At 44.3% G+C, this 21,436-nt stretch overlaps 1 protein-coding gene across 3 annotated transcripts in view; it reads left to right on the forward strand.

Annotated features, from left to right (window-relative positions):
* EML1 (EMAP like 1) overlaps positions 1-21,436 on the forward strand; it is a 158,404-nt gene that overhangs the window by 77,363 nt on the left and 59,605 nt on the right. For all 3 annotated transcript variants that reach the window (XM_066628955.1, XM_066628939.1, XM_066628947.1), the window contains exon 2: positions 15,479-15,661. In XM_066628955.1, coding sequence (XP_066485052.1) covers positions 15,479-15,661 — 183 coding nt within the window. The remainder of the gene's footprint in view (positions 1-15,478; positions 15,662-21,436) is intronic.

Here is a 21,436-nt window from a genome sequence, read left to right on the forward strand (position 1 = left end):
ATAAAAAGACTAGAATACAGAATAATATTTTTATTATTATTAATGGTGATATATTATGAGAAATAACGGTTGAGGATTAGTCTGCATTGCTAACAAGTCCTGTACACATTTTAAAATGACAACAGCAGACTCCATGAAGCACATTAGCTAATTAGTGTTTTTGATGGATTATTCTTTATGCATATTGCTTTCTTTTCTCACAGAGAGTGCAAGTGGCTCATTTCATGCATGCCTTCCTCTTCTGTGTTTGGTTTCAACAGGATTAACTTGCATGATAAGAAGATGTTGTAGAACTGGACCAGCAGTCACTGCCTTGTGGAGATCAGATGATAGAAATGTACAAATTTTGGCTCACAGGGAAACATATTAGAGAGAACATGTTACAGAGCTGGTTTTGAAGGAGAGTCAATTGCTTCACAATCATTTGGGAACTTTGGAAAGGTGTTCTAAGCCTTGGAAAGGGTGTGAAAGAAGGTGAAAAGGTGTGAAGGGAAACCAGTTTAGAAGACTGAAGAGAAAATAAATTTGAATGAGGCCTTTGCAGAGGATGACTTAGAAGCTAGTAGAGAAACAAGAGAAAATGAAGTTAAAGGATGAGCAGTAGGTAAACAAGGTTGTAGATACAGTTTTCTGTTGTGAATAAAAAAAGAACTTACTTCATTGTTATTTGGAGTGCTGGTGTAAGAAAAGAGAGTAATATATATTAAGTGATAGTATTTTAATAGCAAGGATTTTGGATTCTGGAATTTTCTGAATAACAAGAAAAGAGTTGAACGGTCTTTTGAACTCCCTCTATCTTGGATATTCACCTGTTGTTTTCTTGCTCTAAAATGATGCACACTTGCATTCCTTCAGATGCCTTTTCCTCATGAGGTGCCTTTCTCAATTTCTCAGACTTGTCTGGCAGGTTTTCAAAATACTTCAGTAAATTTTCGAGGGTGGGTGAGTGTTGGTAAAGGATTGTTGTATGGGGAATGAATCAGGAGTTGAAGGTTTCTTTCCCCAGCTCTTTTGTTTAACCTTTACAGGTCTGCATTTGTCACGTAAATGTTCATTGTTCACTGTCCTTTTTGCATCACTTTGAATCTCAGCAGCTGACAGGTGCTCTGCAAAGTGACACCTAGGAAGAAGCAGTGCTGCTGAAAGGGTAACCTGCATAATAACAGAGCTCTCCCAGAACCTCAACAGCATCTCCCTTTCTCACCTTCTTTGTCTGCCTCCTCCCCCTTACTGTTCCTCACCTTCTGAGGTCACCTTCTATCTCTCCTTCCCAGCGCCTCTGCAAAAGCTGCTTCTGAAATGGCGACACTGGGAGAGCTCAATTACCACATGGGCCGCCTTTTCAGCAGTGACACCTCAGCAAAAGTGGTCACTGCTGAAAGGGTGGCCAGCATGATCATTGAACCTATGTTTATTTTTCTTTTATTTCTTGTTTATTTAGATTATGCATGCATTTACATGTGTTATATAGATCTTTGCAATTTTTGCTTGCCAAAATAAATTTGCAAGCTAAATAAGGCTATACTTTGACATTCATCCATTTTTTTAAACTTTCATCCATGCTCTGGTCCATAACCAGATGAAAATGCAAGATACTGCTGTATATATTTTCCTTGCTTGCCCATAGAACCTCCTGATAGTCTGACATATCCAACAATCTGGCACCATCCTGGTTCTGAAGTTACTACACCATTGGCATTTTACTATACTGAGACTTTTCCATTTGATCCAGCACTTTGATTGGCAGTAGTTCTCTAAGAACTCAGGCTGGGGTTCTTTAGTAGCTTTGCTACTTGAGACCTTTTGACTTGATACTTATTTAAAAAATTTATATCCTGCCTTCCCTTCCTCAGTCAGGATGTTCAAGGCAGTTTACAACATACAATGGGCCCTCTGTATCTGCGGGGAATCGGTTCCACAAATCCCTTAGATTCTAAAATCTGCAGATGCTGAAGTCCATGAGGGAACAGGTTTGTGGTGCTGCAATAACTTACCTGGAGGCTGCGCCAGGCTCTCCAGAGGGCATGCTGTCGTCCTAGTCTCCTCAGAAGGCCTCCCAGACACAACTGAAAACCACATCCTGTTCGTGGTGGCAACATCTAGTCGAATCCGGGAGGCCCTCTGAAGCACAGGCTCAGCATCCATGGATGCTCAAATCTGCAGGTGCTCCAGGTCTACAGAGCTTGCGTCCTGAGTACACTTCTGTACTGCAGTGAGTCATGGACTCTTCGCTCACAACAGGAGAGGAAACTGAACACTTTCCACATGCGCTGCCTCCAATGCATCCTCGGCATCGCCTGGCAGGACAAAGTTCCAAACAGCAGTCCTGGAACGTGCTGGAATCCCTAGCATGTATGCACTGCTGAAAAAGAGACGTCTGCGTTGGCTCGGTCATGTCGTGAGAATGGATGATGGCCGGATCCCAAAGGATCTCCTCTATGGAGAACTCATGCAGGGAAAGCGCCCTACAGGCAGACCACAGCTGTGATACAAGGACATCTACAAGAGGAATCTGAAGGCCTTAGGAGTGGACCTCAACAAGTGGGAAACCTTGGCCTCTGAGCGGCCCGCTTGGAGGCAGGCTTGCAGCATGGCCTTTCCCAGTTTGAAGAGACACTTGGCCAACAGTCTGAGGCAAAGAGGCAAAGAAGGAAGGCCCATAGCCAGGGAGACAGATCAGGGACAAAATGATTAAAAGGCGGCCATAAATATATACTGCGTATATAGGGGGCCCGCATTATCCACAGGTCTGTTATCCACTTGATCCGTGGATGCCGAACTGGCCTCCCCCCACAGCCATCTGAGCCTGACTGGAGCACACCTTTCTTGGGCCTCATGATGCCTTATAAGGCAATAAAAAGTCACTTCCAGTTTGATGGTAAAACTGGAAGCCCTATTTTGGGCATTCTGAGGCCCACAGCTGCCATGGGCGATCACGTGTGGTCTCTGTGGGCTTCAGAAACCCTCCAGGTCTGACCTGAACCCAACTCCAGTTGGGTTCAGAGGGCAAAGCTTCCCCCAAGACCACGGGTTTCAATATCCTCAGTTTTCCATATCCAAGGGGGTTCTGGGAACGGAACCCCTGTGGATAATGAAGGCCCAATGTATATGCCTGTTTGCTATTTTTCTTTTCCACCTCTGTTATTTTCCTCTGACTGCCCACTACACTCTTTCCTGCTTTAACTCTTCACCTACCTGTTATCTGTTCAACTCAGCTTGTAGCTGTTCAACTGGCTACATGCTATTGTACAGCCTTTTGTGTATTCTCCATGCTTGTGGGAAGAAGGGTTTTGAAGATTATCTCTCTAAGATTGACTGTTGTCTTCATGGTGGCAGCGCAGTCTAGTGTTTTCACCCTGGGCAAGGGCAAATATTGGGAAGGCAGGAGACACCGGCATCTGTGTACCCCCTGCCCCTATTCTCAAAGATCCATTGTTTTAACAGAGCCAGGCATCAGCCACACCGATGTGACCAATACATATCTGAGGTTTACATGCAAGTTATCGAGGTCAGAGTGAGGGGTGTATTAACTGACTGGCGCAGTCCTAACTAACTTTCTAAAACTGACCTAGCCTCAGTGCACACCCAAAGTGAGGTAACAAACATGCCTTTACCTTGAGGAGCCCTCCTTGACTTCCTCCCCACTGCAGGATGCAGTGCATGCCACATTGGCACAGCTATGTCAGTGCTGGAAAGTTGATTAGGATTGTGCCTAAAGCAAGTTGGAGCCATGTTACATACAAGCAGGCATTTCCCAGTTAGGCTAAAGCAGTTCTATTCACCACACAAGCATAAAGCAAATATTTTTCTTTTATCAAAATGACAGTGTGTCACTGGTATCCTAGGCTGGTCAGGAAGAGAAACTAACATAAGAACATAAGAACAGCCCCACTGGATCAGGCCATAGGCCCATCTAGTCCAGCTTCCTGTATCTCACAGCGGCCCACCAAATGCCCCAGGGAGCACACCAGATAACAAGAGACCTCATCCTGGTGCCCTCCCTTGCATCTGGCATTCTGACATAACCCATTTCTAAAATCAGGAGGTTGCGCATACACATCATGGCTTGTACCCCATAATGGATTTTTCCTCCAGAAACTCGTCCAATCCCCTTTTAAAGGCGTCTAGGCTAGACACCAGCACCACATCCTGTGGCAAGAAGTTCCACAGACCAACCACACGCTGAGTAAAGAAATATTTTCTTTTGTCTGTCCTAACCCGCCCAACACTCAATTTTAGTGGATGTCCCCTGGTTCTGGTATTATGTGAGAGTGTAAAGAGCATCTCCCTATCCACTCTGTCCATCCCCTGCATAATTTTGTATGTCTCAATCATGTCCCCCCTCAAGCGTCTCTTTTCTAGGCTGAAGAGGCCCAAACGCCGTAGCCTTTCCTCATAAGGAAGGTGCCCCAGCCCCATAATCATCTTAGTCGCTCTCTTTTGCACCTTTTCCATTTCCACTATGTCTTTTTTGAGATGCGGCGACCAGAACTGGACACAATACTCCAGGTGTGGCCTTACCATCGATTTGTACAACGGCATTATAATACTAACCGTTTTGTTCTCAATACCCTTCCTAATGATCCCAAGCATAGAATTGGCCTTCTTCACTGCCGCCGCACATTGGGTCGACACTTTCATCGACCTGTCCACCACCACCCCAAGATCTCTCTCCTGATCTGTCACAGACAGCTCAGAACCCATCAGCCTATATCTAAAGTTTTGATTTTTTGCCCCAATGTGCATGACTTTACACTTACTGACATTGAAGCGCATCTGCCATTTTGCTGCCCATTCTGCCAGTCTGGAGAGATCCTTCTGGAGCTCCTCACAATCACTTCTGGTCTTTACCACTCGGAAAAGTTTGGTGTCATCTGCAAACTTAGCCACTTCACTGCTCAACCCTGTCTCCAGGTCATTTATGAAGAGGTTGAAAAGCACCGGTCCCAGGACAGATCCTTGGGGGACACCGCTTTTCACCTCTCTCCATTGTGAAAATTGCCCATTGACACCCACTCTCTGCTTCCTGGCCTCCAACCAGTTCTCAATCCAGGAGAGGACCTGTCCTCTAATTCCCTGACTGTGGAGTTTTTTCAGTAGCCTTTGGTGAGGGACCGTGTCAAACGCCTTCTGAAAGTCCAGATATATAATGTCCACGGGTTCTCCCGCATCCACATGCCTGTTGACCTTTTCAAAGAATTCTATAAGGTTTGTGAGGCAAGACTTACCCTTACAGAAGCCATGCTGACTCTCCCTCAGCAAGGCCTGTTCGTCTATGTGTTTTGAGATCCTATCTTTGATGAGGCATTCCACCATCTTACCCGGTATAGATGTTAGGCTGACCGGCCTATAGTTTCCCGGGTCCCCCCTCTTTCCCTTTTTAAAAATAGGCGTGACATTTGCTATCCTCCAATCTTCTGGTACCGTGGCCGTTTTGAGGGACAAGTTGCATACCTTAGTCAAGAGATCTGCAACTTCATTCTTCAATTCCTTAATAAGCCTTGGGTGTATGCCATCAGGGCCCGGTGACTTATTGATCTTTAATTTATCAATGAGGTCTGAAACATCTTCTCTTTTAACCTCTATCTGACTTAACTCCTCGGTTAGGAGGGGCCGTTCGGGCAGCGGTATCTGCCCGAGGTCTTCTGCCGTGAAGACAGATGCAAAGAACTCATTTAATTTCTCTGCCATCTCTAAGTCTCCTTTTATCTCCCCTTTCCCTCCCTCACCATCCAGAGGGCCAACCGCTTCTCTGGCGGGTTTCCTGCTTCTAACATATTTGAAGAAGCTTTTATTATTCCCCTTAATGTTGCTGGCCATGCGTTCCTCATAGTCTCGCTTGGCCTTCCCTATCACCTTCTTACATTTCTTTTGCCACAGTTTATGTTCCTTTTTATTCTCTTCATTAGGGCAAGACTTCCATTTACGGAAGGAAGCTTCCTTGCCCTTCACAGCCTCTCTAACTTGGCTGGTTAGCCATGCGGGCACTCTCCTGGATTTAGTGGAACCCTTCTTTCTTTGCGGTATACACCTCTGCTGGGCCTCTATTACTGTTGTTTTGAGCAGCCTCCATGCACTCTGGAGAGATTGGACTCTTTTTACCCTCCCTTTCAACCTCCTTCTAACCAGCCTCCTCATTTGAGGGAAGTCCGCCCGTCGGAAGTCAAGGGTTTTTGTTAGAGATTTGCCTGGTATTCTTCCCCCAACGTGCACGTCAAAACGGATCGCAGCATGATCACTGTTCCCCAATGGCTCAGTAACGTTTACATCTCTAACCAGGTCCTGCGTACCGCACAAAATTAAATCCAGAGTCACCTGTCCTCTGGTGGGCTCCGTGACTAGCTGATCTAAGCCACAGTCATTTAGCACGTCAAGAAATCCGGTTTCTTTATCGTGACCAGAACACAAATTGACCCAGTCAATATGAGGATAATTGAAGTCCCCCATGATTACAACCCTGTCCCTCCTTGTCACCTCCCTGATCTGTTTCCTCATTTCAAGGTCCCCATCAGATTTCTGGTCTGGAGGACGATAGCACACCCCCAGTATTACATTGCTTTATATAGCAACATTTTTATATAGCTTAATTTGTGGTATCCAAGCTTCTGTTTTGGTCTTGTTGGGAGAGGACAAAGTTGGTTCAAGTGAATTACTAGGTCTTGAATCAAAAGTCATTGTACAGTAGCCCGTCCTTTATCAGTGGTTCCTGTTACCCGCAGATCGGATATGTTTTCTCAAAATTATAGAAAGGAGTTCTTCCTTCCTCCCTCCACTGGCCCACTGCCTCTTGCAAGTGCCTCACCTGATGGCTCCCTCCAGACCAGAGATGTGTATTGACAGCTACCAACCTGCCACTCAGCCAGGATGCCTCTTGGTCTTAAAACCCACCCTCTGCAAATACTGTACTGCAGTGGTTTTCAAACTGGGGTGTCGCGACACCCCAGCCTGAGAGCCCTGGGCAATTCTCCCTTAAGGGGCAGGGAGGAGGGGAAGGCAGAGATGCGATGCCCAGCATGGTGCTTGGCAACTACTAAAGCCATCATCTGAAAGGCCCCTAAGTACAGTACCCTCCCCACTATCCATGGGGCATATGTTCCAAGACCTACCATAGATGTCCAGAACTACAGCCAGTAGTTAACCCTATTCAGTACAGCAGTGGTTCTCAAACTCTCAGGAAGAGTTTCTCGATCGCGAAACCGGAAGTGGTTGCTATCACCTTATGGAGGACTTTGCGGTGCATGGGGAGCCCTGCTGAGCCTGGCGCCGGGCTCTTCCAACCCCCGGGAGGCTCCCGCAGGCAGCAATGAGTGGCAGCATTCCCCTGCACCCAGATCAGAGGCAAGATGCTGGGCATCGTGTCTCTTGTCTTCCCTCTTGCCCCCGCTGCTTGCAGTAAAGATTTAGTGGCTCTCAAACTCTTCCTGCTATGGTTCTAAGTAAAAAGGGTTTTCTGGACTTAACTGTGTTCAGTGGCAGCAAGAACCTGGGTTTTGCAGCATCTCCAGCCACCACCGCCACAGACAGGTATTCCAAGAAAACCCTTTTTTATTTAGGCAGCGGCGTGAACCCAGCAGTGATATCACCTCCATCCTGCTGTTACCACTGGGTCACCACTCCCCTTAAGAGGAAATACATTGTTTCCCGCAGCCCCCAGGTTAGGAAAGACTGTTTTAATATGTGTTCAACCACAATACATGCAACAACTGTACATGTATTAAAACCTGTTCGGGATCTGAGGATCAGGTTTTCAGCAATCCAGGAAGTAAACACAACTTTGAAAATTTGATTTGGTAGCAACAGAATAATTTCTTGGAAATGTTTGTCTGAAATGTCTACAGACATTTCATACAAGTGGAATGAGCAACACTTTTACTTCTGCCTTTAGTGAAGAATGTCTGACTAGAAGTGTTGATTGCCCTATCTGAATCTTGGCGGGGAGTGTGGAGAAGCTGGAAGTAGCTGGAAATTGGAAGTGACTGAAGAGTAGCAGGCATTCTGTGTTGTCTAAGCAAGGACAGAAGGCCAGGCTCTAGTACTATCCAAGATTTTGCCAATCTAGAGGTTTTACACTGCTTACCTATTGCAATGGCTAGTGTTGCGCGTTCCTGTCTTTTTCTCAACTCAAAGAGGCTTGTAGACTTGAGCAGCAGTCTCATCCTCCAACCATGAGATTTTTTATTTGGAGTTCCTAGCAGCCCATAGCGAATGGCTGAGCACTTTGTTTCTTTAGCAAGTAAAAAAACAATTTTGGAAGACCCCAAGAAATGAGTCTTGGGCATGTATAGGCAGAGCATTCCACATAGTCCATGGCAGGGATCATGAATGACAAGACTTGAATCAGTTGTTTGAAGTGGAATAATGTACTTTACTGTTTGGAAAACTGTAGTCATTACCATGTAATGCTCTAAGCAATTGGCCTGTGGGAAACATTCAAATATCTCATCATACAGTGGCCAAGTTTTATATTGTTCTTTTGGTGTCAGTATCCTAGTTCCAAACAGGAGCATAGTCATGGCATATTGTTGGGCAAGGAAATAAAACTGTTGGTTTGACTTGTAACATATTAGATCTTAGATAACTTTGAGATTTCTGCAGACATTTCTTAAGACTAGTATAACTAAAAATTATTTTTGATTGCAAGGTCATAAACTTTGTGTAGCGTACTGTACATTCAATTCAACTAAATACCAGCGTTGTTGAATTATTTAGCGTAATAAGGATCAGCAGCTTTCTCAAATAGTAGATTATGGAATGACGTGTGCTTCTACAAAACATACATTTCACTTTCAACAGTGACTGGTGATTTTGGTAGGAAGCGCCTTCTTGAAAAGGGATATTCATTTTCTGGGTTGATTAAACATGACTAGAGTCTTTTGTCATTGCTTGATAAAAATTTGTCAGGTGTTTTCATGTTTATCTTGCTTCGGATGAGAAGACTATATTAGTAAGACCCCTAAACTGTGCATGTTCTAGAAACGTTTGCATCCAAGAATGAGATATCATATGTGTGATCAAACCAAAGTCAAGAACCACACTTAAGTTCTGTTGCTTCCAATGGGAGGGTTTTTAAAAAGTGTGCTCTGCTTTCCTAGTTCTAAAATGATTCCCTTTGGCTACATTCTGCTTCATGCAGTTAGGTGACCTTTCAGAACTATGGAATTTGTTGTGTATCTAAGGCTGCAATCCTATCCAGACTTACCTGGGAGTAAGCCCCATTGACTACAATGAGACCTTAGTTGTTGGCAACCTTCAGTCTCGAAAGACTATGGTATCGCGCTCTGAAAGGTGGCTCTGGAACACTGTCTAGTGTGACTGAAAAGGCCAATTTGGGAGTGACATAAGAACATAAGAACAGCCCCACTGGATCAGGCCATAGGCCCATCTAGTCCAGCTTCCTGTATCTCACAGCGGCCCACCAAATGCCCCAGGGAGCACACCAGATAACAAGAGACCTCATCCTGGTGCCCTCCATTGCATCTGGCATTCTGACATAACCCATTTCTAAAATCAGGAGGTTGTGCATACACATCATGGCTTGTACACCGTAATGGATTTTTCTTTTCTTGTCCAATCCCCTTTTAAAGGCATCCAGGCTGGACACCATCACCACATCCTGTGGCAAGGAGTTCCACAGACCAACCACACGCTGAGTAAAGAAATATTTTCTTTTGTTTGTTCTAACTCTCCCAACACTCAATTTTAGTGGATGTCCCCTGGTTCTGGTGTTATGTGAGAGTGTAAAGAGCATCTCCCTATCCACTCTGTCCATCCCCTGCATAATTTTGTATGTCTCAATCATGTCCCCCCTCAGGCATCTCCTTTCTAGACTGAAGAGGCCCAAACACCGTAGCCTTTCCTCATAAGGAAGGTGCCCCAGCCCCATAATCATCTTAGTCGCTCTCTTTTGCACCTTTTCCATTTCCACTATGTCTTTTTTGAGATGCGGCAACCAGAACTGGACACAATACTCCAGGTGTGGCCTTACCATAGATTTGTACAACAGCATTATAATATTAGCCGTTTTGTTCTCAATAATCCCTTCCACACTGGGAGCAAGTGTGGAATAATCCCTTCCACACTGGGAGCAAGTGCAGTCTGTCCCTGGTCTGTCTTCCTGGCTATGGGCCTTCCTTCTTTGCCTCTTAGCTTCAGACTGTTGGCCAAGTGTCTCTTCAAACTGGGAAAGGCCATGCTGCATAGCCTGCCTCCAAGCAGGCCGCTCAGAGGCCAGGGTTTCCCACCTGTTGAGGTCCACTCCTAAGGCCTTCAGATTCCTCTTGCAGATGTCCTTGTATCACAGCTGTGGTCTACCTGTAGGGCACTTTCCTTGCATGAGTTCTCCATAGAGGAGATCCTTTGGGATCCAGCCGTCATCCATTCTCATGACATGACCGAGCCAACGCAGGCGTCTCTGTTTCAGCAGTGCATACATGCTAGGGATTCCAGCACGCTCCAGGACTGTGGTGTTTGGAACTTTGTCCTGCCAGGTGATGCCGAGAATGTGTCGGAGGCAGCGCATGTGGAAAGCGTTTAGTTTCCTCTCCTGTTACATGCATAGAATTGGACTCTAAATCCGTTACACAAAACAAGCTCATCTTGAGGGGTCTTTATCAAAATGAATTTGATACCATATGAATTAATAGGTGAATTTTGGTGGAATAAGCAATACTTTTTCTTTCACCATTAGTGAAATCAATTTCTTCTTATAAGACACTGCAGAAGTAATGTGTGTAACACACCAAGCTCATTCGTACCTGCTGACTGCATTACGTCCAGAATTCATTGTAGCTTTCTAAAAACAAATAGGCTCTGTTGTGTCACTGCTGCAGGCTAATATTAGACAGATCTGCGTGTGTGGGAATTTACTATAGAATCATTCTTCACTAGGGAACCTTGTGTTGAAGCTGCTTTCATGTAGAGAAAATAAGCATTTCCGTCATATATAAAACAACATTGGGAATTGTAAATTAAAGCATTGGTTCATCACTAGGAAATCACACTTTTGTCTGAAATCATGCATCAGTTTAAATATTAATAACACTTTATTATGCTGATAAGGTATATTTTAATGTTTGCTTATGCACACCGCTTCCCCCAAATGTAAACAGATTTTATACAAACAATGAAGCTGCACAGTTTACCTTTTCTATAGTTTTAGATTTCATCCCATTTAGCCATTTTCTGATGTAGTTAGTATTTCTCAAGTGTGTGGTGAAATACTTACAAGAATAGTAATAAAGAATCTTGCGTGTCTTATTGTTACAGATCCAGAACTCTTTTTATAGGTTAGTGATGCCACATATTTGCAGAATGATGACTTTTGTGGGATTCTGCAGGGTATTCAATAGTGATAAGGACAGATGAAAGTCTTGAAGATTTGGCAGGAAGAAGGGAGGGAAATTTGAACCACGAAAGCTTGATCTCAACAGGAGAATGTTCCTCTATGACAGGAGTGTCCAAACTTTTTGGCAGGAGGGCCACATCATCTCTCTGACACTGTGTTGGGTGCCGGGAAAAAATTAATTTACATTTCAAATTCAAATAAATTTACATAAATGAATATATTAGAGATGGGACTTGTATGAATGAATGCTTGCAATAACTCAAGGCCTACAAAAAAGCCGTGCACAAAGCAAGGTCAGCCTTTCCTTTGCTGCCACTGCTGCATCACAGACGTGAAACAGCAAGCAGTGGAGGGAGCCCTTGTCCCACAGCTCACACAAGAGGTGGAACAGTCTGTTTTTGCCCCCATATATACAGGGGCCAGCCAATCAGAATGGGGCGACCTCATCGTCACAAGACAGTCTTGTGACCCATTCTGATTGGCTGTCCAGTGGTACAATAGCCTATGTGACTCTGCACACAGCTCTCCCCAAGTCATGTGACTCCCACCTGCAACAGGTGCAGCTGATTGCATCAGCATACATATACAGTGCCTCTGTTCCTTTATTTGCCTTTCACACCAGGCCTGGACATCAAGGCCCCTTCTGCCACATCCTGGCTTACAACAATTCAGGGCCTGGGATGCCAAAGGCCTGACACCTATGTTGGAACCTACGTTGGAAAGTTTGCCAGTGCAAGTCGGAGGAGAGAAACAGGGCAGGGAGTCTGCTACCAGAAGGGATAAGATCCATTGCGGGCCACCTGCAACAGATCCTCCCCATCCCATGGCCTCCCCACCCTGTTACACCTTCCTCCCAGCCTGGTTTTGCCCCCTCTCCACCTTGTTCTGCCCTCCCACCTTCCCCCATCACCGTACATGCGTCCAGCAAGTGGTGATTCCCTCACTGGTGGGGATGGAAAGGCGCAGGCCTTCTTGCCAGCAGTCCCAACAACGTGTTGACACCCTTGGTGTGACAGAAACTGGCTGCTTTATGGCAGTCTGCCATCAGGGAAGCTTTGCTACCATTGGGAGGTGAGGGAAGGCTTGGGCCATTGGTCATAGGACTAAAGGCCCTTCCTGGGACTTCCATTTTTTTGAGGGAAGCTGCCTTGTGTTATAGCTTCCTTGACTCTATTTGTGAGCCATACTGGTCTCCTGGACTTAGTGGTGCCTTTCATAAGTAATGCACTCTCTTTTGTGTCTGCCTGCCTGCTTTGTGGGGTCTGTTTGGGCCACAAAGCCTTGGCTATCAGTTAATATGTTTGAAATCTAGGACATTTTTAACCGCTTTAACCATTCATCAGGTACAACCAGGCACACACAAATGCTTCCTATGTCCTGAAATTAAAAAAACTTACCCAATCATATGGTTGTTTAGAAGGTTGCTTGCTTGTGTGTTCTTTCTGCACATACTTTGAGACATGTTCTGCCATTAAAATTAATTTGCTTTGTTGAAAAATATTGGTACATGTTCCATCTTAAGGTATTTCTGCCCAATACACAATAGAGATCAAATGTGTACACCTGTGGGCTAGGCAGAAATGGGTTATACACCTTTCTCTGGAAGCATTGATCTTTATCTTTGCTGGAAATTGAGGGAATTTCCAGCATAATTTCCAGATAAATTTATCTTTACCTCATTGTATGTTGTCTGTACATGTATAGTTCTTTGTATTTATGTTCCATGTATCTTTAATCAGTCTTTTATTTCTGGTACATCTTCATGTCTTCAAGTAAGAAGCCACTTTAAAGTGGAAGGTACTGCAGGGATGTATTGATTGCCCTGTTTTGTCCTTGAAACTGCCACAAGAAAACTTTCCTCTGTATGAGAAAATAGATTAATTAGTGGGAAGAGAAAATGGCCAGCAGCAGAAAGCATTCCTCTTTATACTGGGCACTTTTGGGGCACATATGGGCCTCAGAGATGAGCCAAATGTTGAGAATTTGTACTTCTGGCTTCTAACACAAAAACTAGGAAATATCTATTTTAATTTGTCCAAGATGTTTCTGAATCACAAAATATTTTAATGAGAACACTTCAAGGGCATTGAGAATTTTTAGGTTGTAGTCAGAGACATTTGGCATGATGCCAAAGCAGATTTTATTTTCCTAACTAAAGCAGTGGATGCACTTGTATGCTTTTCAAAATTACTTGGTGTCATTTCTCATGGCCCTATATTATTTAAAATGAAAAGGAAAAATGGGCCAAATAGACATGTTAAAAGTAATGTTTGTAAAGTTAGGAGTAGTTTGGCCCAACTTGTTGGGGTGGGCAACACACAGGTGAATGAATCTAAAAGATGCTTTTGTTGTGTGGAGAGAGGAGGACTTCGTGAAAGATACAATAGAGCAAGTTCAAAGTGGTCAAATAGGTGACAGTGTAGCTTTTGTCCTGCCTACTGGGAACTGTGTTTGCAAATGTAATTCTAAGAATATTTTAAAAAATATTACTCGATTTAAAAGCAAATGAAACTTGGCAAAATGCGTGCACAGTTGAGTTTGTTTTACGATGTTTTAAATCAAATCTTTGATGGGATTATCTGTGCAATATGCTAATTCATTTTACTTCCAGCTGAGTTAAAGTACAAAATGATTAAAGCAGCTCCTTGTGTCTGTACAAGGATCGCTTTATGACTGCAGGCATCTGATACAGATGCCAAAGTGCCTGTTAATTTTAATGTTAAGATTAATATCTCATATAGCTACGCTACAGAAGGATCTACTGCTGAGTACAATAACTGTTTCAGAAATGTGATTATTTCAGGCAGCAAAAAATGTTCACATCTCATTTCAGGAAAGAGGGCATGTTTCAGTATCAGATCCTGACAACTAATTGCGTCTTTTGTATTTGAAGTAATTGAGTTTACTTCAAATACCGTAACTAGCAAAGTTTGTTTGCTGCCATTAAATGATTAAATATTTTTGTTTTAGAAGCCAAGATAGCAAAGCTGTGGGTAGCTTACTGGAAGTAGTGCCCACTGGCCAGCTACTGATAATAGTTTCTCAACAGTAAACTTGCTATAATAACTCCCATATCAAAATATTCTCATTTATTGCTTTGGTACTTAGGGTCTTTGCTCTTAAACGTGTTCTTAGGGCCCAATCCTATCCAATTTTCCATCTCCAGTGCAGCTGCAATGCAGCCCCGAGGTAAGGGAACAAACATTCCCTTACCTTGAAGAGGACTTCATGACTGTCTCCCTACCACAGGATGCAATACATGTACCGCTGACATGGCTGCATTGGTGCTGGAAAGTTGGATAGAATTGGACCCCCTTAATCTCTGATAAAAGTGAAACTTCTACTGCTGTAAAATCATTTATTTAGTACGTATTGTCATGCCACAGAAAGCAGGATTCCTCTTGTTAAGTCTTGGGATAAGAGAGGCAACGCTATCACCACAAAAAGTACAAGAAAGTGAGGGTCAGGAACAAAACTGCCTTTTGGGACCAATTGTGTGATTACGATTTGACTGCAATCATTTTCACCACTGTTATTTTTTAAAGTACTATACATGGAAACTTGATGCAGGATCAGCTGACACAATATTATAATGCGGTGTTTGCTCATACTGTGGATCAGGACCCACTAGGTGGGTCGTGAGCCCATTTCAGGTGGGTCCCCATTCAATATTTTATTTTTAATATTTTAGACTTGATGCTACCATGGCATGTGACTGCATTGGGGAAAATATTACAGATTTGTACTTTTAACAGGCTACTCTGTCTACACTTTTAACAATGATAGTTAATGGGACTCAGTCCTGGGTAAGCGTGGATAGAATTGCAGCCTAGGATTGTTAAAAATTTTCGTTCCAGTGGGTCCTGATAGATCCTCATTTTAAAAAGTGGGTCCCAGTGCTAAAAGTTTGAGAACCACTGTATAATGCATGAAGATCTGAGTAGGTTTTTTGTTGCCCAAATTGTAATGATCAGAAGGGAAATGATCTCCTAAATTTTCCATTTTTATATATTGTAGGATGAAAAATTATTCTTTATGGTTAATAAAAGTACTTGGATGATGATGTTTCTTTATGCTTCTTTACACATTTCCAGTCTAAAATCTCATCTTCTCCCCCGCCCCCAATTTTTTTAGATGACAGTGCCTCTGCTGCAAGCAGCATGGAGGTGACAGATCGCATTGCTTCGCTGGAGCAACGTGTTCAGATGCAGGAAGATGACATCCAGCTGCTCAAGTCAGCTCTGGCTGATGTAGTTAGGCGCTTGAATATTACTGAGGAGCAACAGGCCATGCAGAACAAGAAAGGACCTACCAAAGGTATAGATTTCAATTTTTTTGCTGTTCAGTCGTTAAGTCATGTCCGACTCTTTGTGACCCAATGGACCCTAGCACGCCAGGCCCCCCGTCTACCACTAACTTCCGGAGTTGTCCAAATTCATGTTCATTGCCTCCGCGAAACTATCTCATCCTCTGCTGCCCCGTTCTCTTTTTGCCTTCAATTTACCCAGCATCAGGGTCTTTTCTAAAGAGTCCTCTCTTCTCACAAGATGACCAAAGTATTTAAGCTTCAGCTTCAGCACCTGTCCTTCCAATGAACAGTCAGAGTTGATTTCCTGTAGGATTGACTGATTTGATCTCTTTGCAGTCCAGGGGACTCTCAAAAGTCTTCTCTAACACCATAATTCAAAAGCGTCTATTCTTCGGCGCTTCATGCGGCGACTATTCTTCGGCGTCTTCGAAAGCATCTGTTCTTCGGCCCTTTGTCTATTCTTGGATTTCAAATACACCCACTCAAATGTCCATTTGTTGGCAGTTGTTAGACTTGAGCAAATGTTACAATTACATTGGTAGTTCTTCAGATCAGTCAACCCTAGTCTGACCAGTAGGAAGGGTGAAATAGAGAACAAAGGAGAGAAGGCTGGTGATAGGTTCTGTGTCTGTTTTGCCTGCTTTACTTTTGTGTGGACAAGTACTGCTATGTTTGGCAGGGTTTTGAAAAGAATATCTCCAACCAAAGTTTTTTTTCCTTTTCTGAGAAACACATACTCTCTCTCTCTCTCTCTCTCTCTCTCTCTTTGGGACAATTCAGCTAAAGTTATGTGTAAATTCTCTTGAGGATAATGGAACTTTTGCAGTTAATGTATATTGTTTCAGTGAGACATGGTCATAACTGACTTGAGCAGAACTGTGTCATTGTTGGAAAAGATGGCTGGTTCACACATCATGGCCAAATGGTGGTTTAGCTGTGAGGACTTGTATCATCCAGTTCCCTTCTTCACTCCTCTGTTTGATCATGGGCAAACTGTGGTTTGTGCAAACTGTTGTTTGCCTCTGAACCAGAATTGGAAACCACATTTTACTACAGAGCATACTAGCCTGAGGCGTGATGGCATGAGGCATGATGGCAATCATGCCAACTAATCTTTCGGCAATTATTTGGGAACCTAACCTTTATCTGAGATGAGAAAGTACAAGCTTGAACAATTGCGCAATAACATTATAGCTAGTGACATCTTATGGCCCAATCCTATCCAGGATTGGGTCGGCACTTGCAGTGGAAGAATTCTGCTGTTGTAAAATGGTTTTTGGCACACAGTGCGCTGGCAGCACCCATTTTGCATGTTCTGCTGTAACCAGCAGCAGTGTAGGAAGCTTGCTAGATCAGTAAAGTTAGGTCCGATGTTGGCAGGGACAGAATGGGTTAAGGAAGGGAGAGAAACGAGGGGGTTTCTGGTGAGGAAGGAGGCAGATCAGGACCATGTTCAACAGCACTTGCATGCACCAATATCCTAACCCCTTTGTCCGCAGCTGTTACATGCCTCAGACACCTGCTAAATATCAGGTGTAGATCTGAGGAGTCCCATAGCTGTGGTGGAGGATTTCCCCGGGGTAAGTGAACAATTCACTTATCCTGAGGAGACCTTCCCAACTGCCCCCCTTCCTGTAGATGCAATGCACACTCCATTGGTGTGGCTGCATGGGGGGGTTGGTTGATAGGATTGAGTTGTTAATCTCTCTGGCTTTTTAAAAACATAATGTCTCGTATTTGGATTTGCTCCTTCAAATTTCACTTAGTTTTCTACTAACTACTCCATTAGTGGATGAGCTTTTTCCTTAGAACTGAAAGAAAGGTGACCTGCAGACACCAGTATCTCTTCCCATTTGCTTTTGGTTCAGATATGTAATATAGTTGATCTTGATGACAAATCAGTGACAGATCAGGAGAGAGATCTTGGGGTGGTGGTGGACAGGTCGATGAAAGTGTCGACTCAATGTGCGGCAGCAATAAAGAAGGCCAATTCTATGCTTGGGATCATTAGAAAAGGTATTGAGAACAAAACAGCTAATATTATAATGCCGCTGTACAAATCGATGGTAAGGCCACACCTGGAGTATTGTGTCCAGTTCTGGTCGCCACATCTCAAAAAGGACATAGTGGAAATGGAAAAGGTGCAAAAGAGAGCGACTAAGATGATTACTGGGCCGGGGCACCTCCCTTATGAGGAAAAGCTATGGAGTTTGGGCCTCTTCACCCTAGAAAGGAGACGCCTGAGGGGGGACATGATTGAGACATACAAAATTATGCATGGGAAGGATAAAGTGGATAGAGAGATGCTCTTTACACTCTCGCATAACACCAGAACCAGGGGACATCCACTAAAATTGAGTGTTGGGAGAGTTAGGACAGACAAAAGAAAATATTTCTTTACTCAGCGTGTGGTTGGTCTGTGGAACTCCTTGCTACAGGATGTGGTGATGGCATGTAGCCTGGACGCCTTTAAAAGGGGGTTGGACAAGTTTCTGGAGGAAAAATCCATTATGGGTTACAAGCCATGATGTGCATGTACAACCTCCTGATTTTAGAAATGGGCTATGTCAGAATGCCAGATGCAAGGGAGGACACCAAAATGAGGTCTCTTGTTATCTGGTGTGCTCCCTGGGGCATTTGGTGGGCCGCTGTGAGATACAGGAAGCTGGACTAGATGGGCCTATGGCCTGATCCTGTGGGGCTGTTCTTATGTTCTTATGATGTTCTTTGGGACAACCATCTGTGAAGTTATTTGAGGTTACAGTGATACAGGTCCAGTCTATTTATACACGGATTTGACTCAACACAAATGGTCCCTGCAAATGAGAAGGAATGTGCTGATCCCTGGAGAAGGGGAAAAATGCACCCCTTTAAATCAGTTTTAAAACCTGAACAGTCCTTTAACAACAGCCTCCTTAATGAGAGAGAGAGAGAGAGGGCAGCAGGCTAACAATCCATCAATCCTTCTCTCTCCTTTGGACCCCTCCCTTCCCCCAGCAAGAAACTTGATTATTTTGCATTGGTGAAGGTAGGGGCTGAGTGAAGTGCTGATGGATTGTCTTCTTAATGACTCTTATCTTAGAGTCAGAAGGTCAGCAAGGCTGTTTTTCAATCACTGGAGCAAAGAAACTTTGTTTTTTAAATTGATTTGCTATAGTGCATTTTTTTTAATCCACGTGAGTGCTTGGAACCCACCCGAATAATTTGTCTCAACCTTTACTTTTAAAAAAGATCTCAAATGATCATTTAAAAAATGATCTCATTTTCCATGACTATTTATATACCTCATTTATTTAAGATCACTTAATTTAGGCTTTCAGATTTATAATGTAATTTATTATTTAGGTTCAGTTTTTCCCCTTCCTGCAGTTTTTGCTTCATTTGTAATCTCAGTAGATAGTAAGACATAAATCGGTATACAACTTTAAAAAAAACCCAGCTACCGCTGAGCTTGATAACCATGTCAGTGCTGCCACCATGGGTAAGGCCCTGGAGCCAAAAAGATACCCCCCCCCTCTGAGCCTGAATGTCTGACGCGTGTCAAAATGACAGTACAGTTGGTTTTGAGCTGCTGCCTTCCTGAGAGTTTGACAACACTGATAAATTTAGGATTTGCCTTGGCTGTTGGCACTGATATTTTTATTTGTTTCTAGAGGTCCGTATTCTGATGTTTGGACCCCAAGGCAGCTAACAATAAAACTGTTTACATAACAGATCATGTAATCAACAACACATTAGGACAGATTAAAACTGGCCACAAAATTAAAAACCAGACAATAAAGCCAAATGGCAGAATGTGAAGAGCATTACAGTCCTATGCGTATCTGCTCAGAAGTATGCCCAGTTTGGTCTCGGGTGTGCATAAGACTGCTGCCTTAATTTATTTCAGTAATGGCCCAATCCTAGCTAATCAGAGTGCCTGTGACACTGGGGGTGCAAGCTGCACAGGAGGGTGACACCACTACTGGCCAAAATTTTTATAACATTTTAATAACATAATATAACAATATTAATATAACATGCCATCATGTTATATATCATTTGGTGCATAATTTCATGCAGAATGCAATGAAACAAACTGCGTTGAAATATCTCTCTTCTATGAAAAGTTATAGCCAAAAAAATCAGTGGGGCGGGGCACTGGTGCATCATCACACCCACTGGCCGGGGTGTTGCCCTGCTCACTGCATGGGAGGAGACCCATCATGGGGGTGACGGGCTGGCCTCTGGCACCAGGTGATGCAAACCCTAGTGATGCCACTGGCCAGTGAAACAGATGTTCTGCTAGCGCAGGCTGCAGCAAAGCAGCCATTAAGTGCTTTGCAGCATCACAAACAGCCAGTGTGCTAGTGGGAAGGCCAGAGCCTTCCCGCACACACCATTGAACGTCAGAAGGCACAATGGGGCAGGTAAGCCTGGTGGACCAGTGGCAGGATGGAGTGGGGGGAGATGGGATGGGCAGATCATGCCTGAGAGGGGACTGAATCCAAACCCCTTTGTGGGCCTGATTTGCCTGCATGGGTTAATGTGGACTTGCACCCAGCAATATCACTAGTGCAAGACCAGGTTAACCCATAGCAGCTGCTGGGACTTACCCCAGGACAAGGGGACAAATGTCCCCTTACCCTGAGGAGACTTCCAGCAGCCACCACAACCCTTGCGGAATGCTGCGGAGGTCTCGCTGGCCCCTGCTGTATCACCATGCAGGGACTTAGGTAGAATCGGGCTGATTTTTGTGAAATACTAAACCATTAAGTTTGTACAGCTCTATGTATTTGCTGTGGCTTAGATAAGTAGAGTTGAATTTAAAAAAAAAAAAACATTTCTGGCTAGAGCCACAACCTGGAATCTTTTCTTGTTGATGTAATGGAAGAAAAGTGTGTGAGTTGTGAAAAATATTTTAGTGTAGAACCAATATAAGGTGCAAAGTATCTTGTACATGCTGAGGAGGTGGACAGACTCCTTTGGAGTGTGAGGCCGCCTGCCTGCCTGCTTGACCCTTGCCCAGCTTGGCTAATTAGAGCTGCCTGGAGGGGCTGGCTGAGTGGACAGGGAGGGTGGTCAACTCCTCTTTGATGGAGGGGGTGCTACCGCTTCCTTTGAAGTGGGCAGTGGTTTGTCCCCTTCTGAAAAAACCCTCCCTGGACTCCATTGTATTAGACAATTACTGGCCAGTCCCCAACATCTGGGCAAGGTGATTGAGCGAGTGGTGGTGCCTCAACTCCAGAGGGTCTTGGATGAAGCAGATTATCTGGATCCTTTTCAGTCTGGTTTCAGGCTGGGTTTTGGGACAGAAACCACCTTGGTCGCCTTGGTGGATGACCGACACCAGGGACTGAACAGGGGGAGTGTGTCCCTGTTTGTCCTGCTGGACGCTCAGCGGCTTTCAATACCATTGACCATGGTGTCCTTCTGGGTCAATTGGCCGAGTTGGGAGTTGGGGGCACCGTTTTGCAGTGGTTCCACTCCTACTTGGAGGATTGGTCCCAGATGGTGGTGCTGGGGAATGCTTGTTAGACACCCTGGCCCTTGAGATGTGGGGTGCCAACAGGGTTCAATTCTACCCCCATGCTATTTCACATATAGCTGAAACCACTGGGAGAGGTCATCCGGGGATTTGGAGTGGGGTACTATCAATATGCTGATGACACCCAGCTCTGTATCTCCTTTCCTCCAGATTCCAGGGTGGCAGTTGGGGTCCTGGAGTGCTGTCTGGAGGTGGTGGGGATCTGGATGAGGGTTAACAAGTTGAAATTGGATAAAACAGAAGTTCTCCTGGTTTG

This window comes from Tiliqua scincoides, chromosome 1 (assembly GCF_035046505.1).
Source record: "Tiliqua scincoides isolate rTilSci1 chromosome 1, rTilSci1.hap2, whole genome shotgun sequence".
Lineage (NCBI taxonomy): Eukaryota > Metazoa > Chordata > Lepidosauria > Squamata > Scincidae > Tiliqua > Tiliqua scincoides.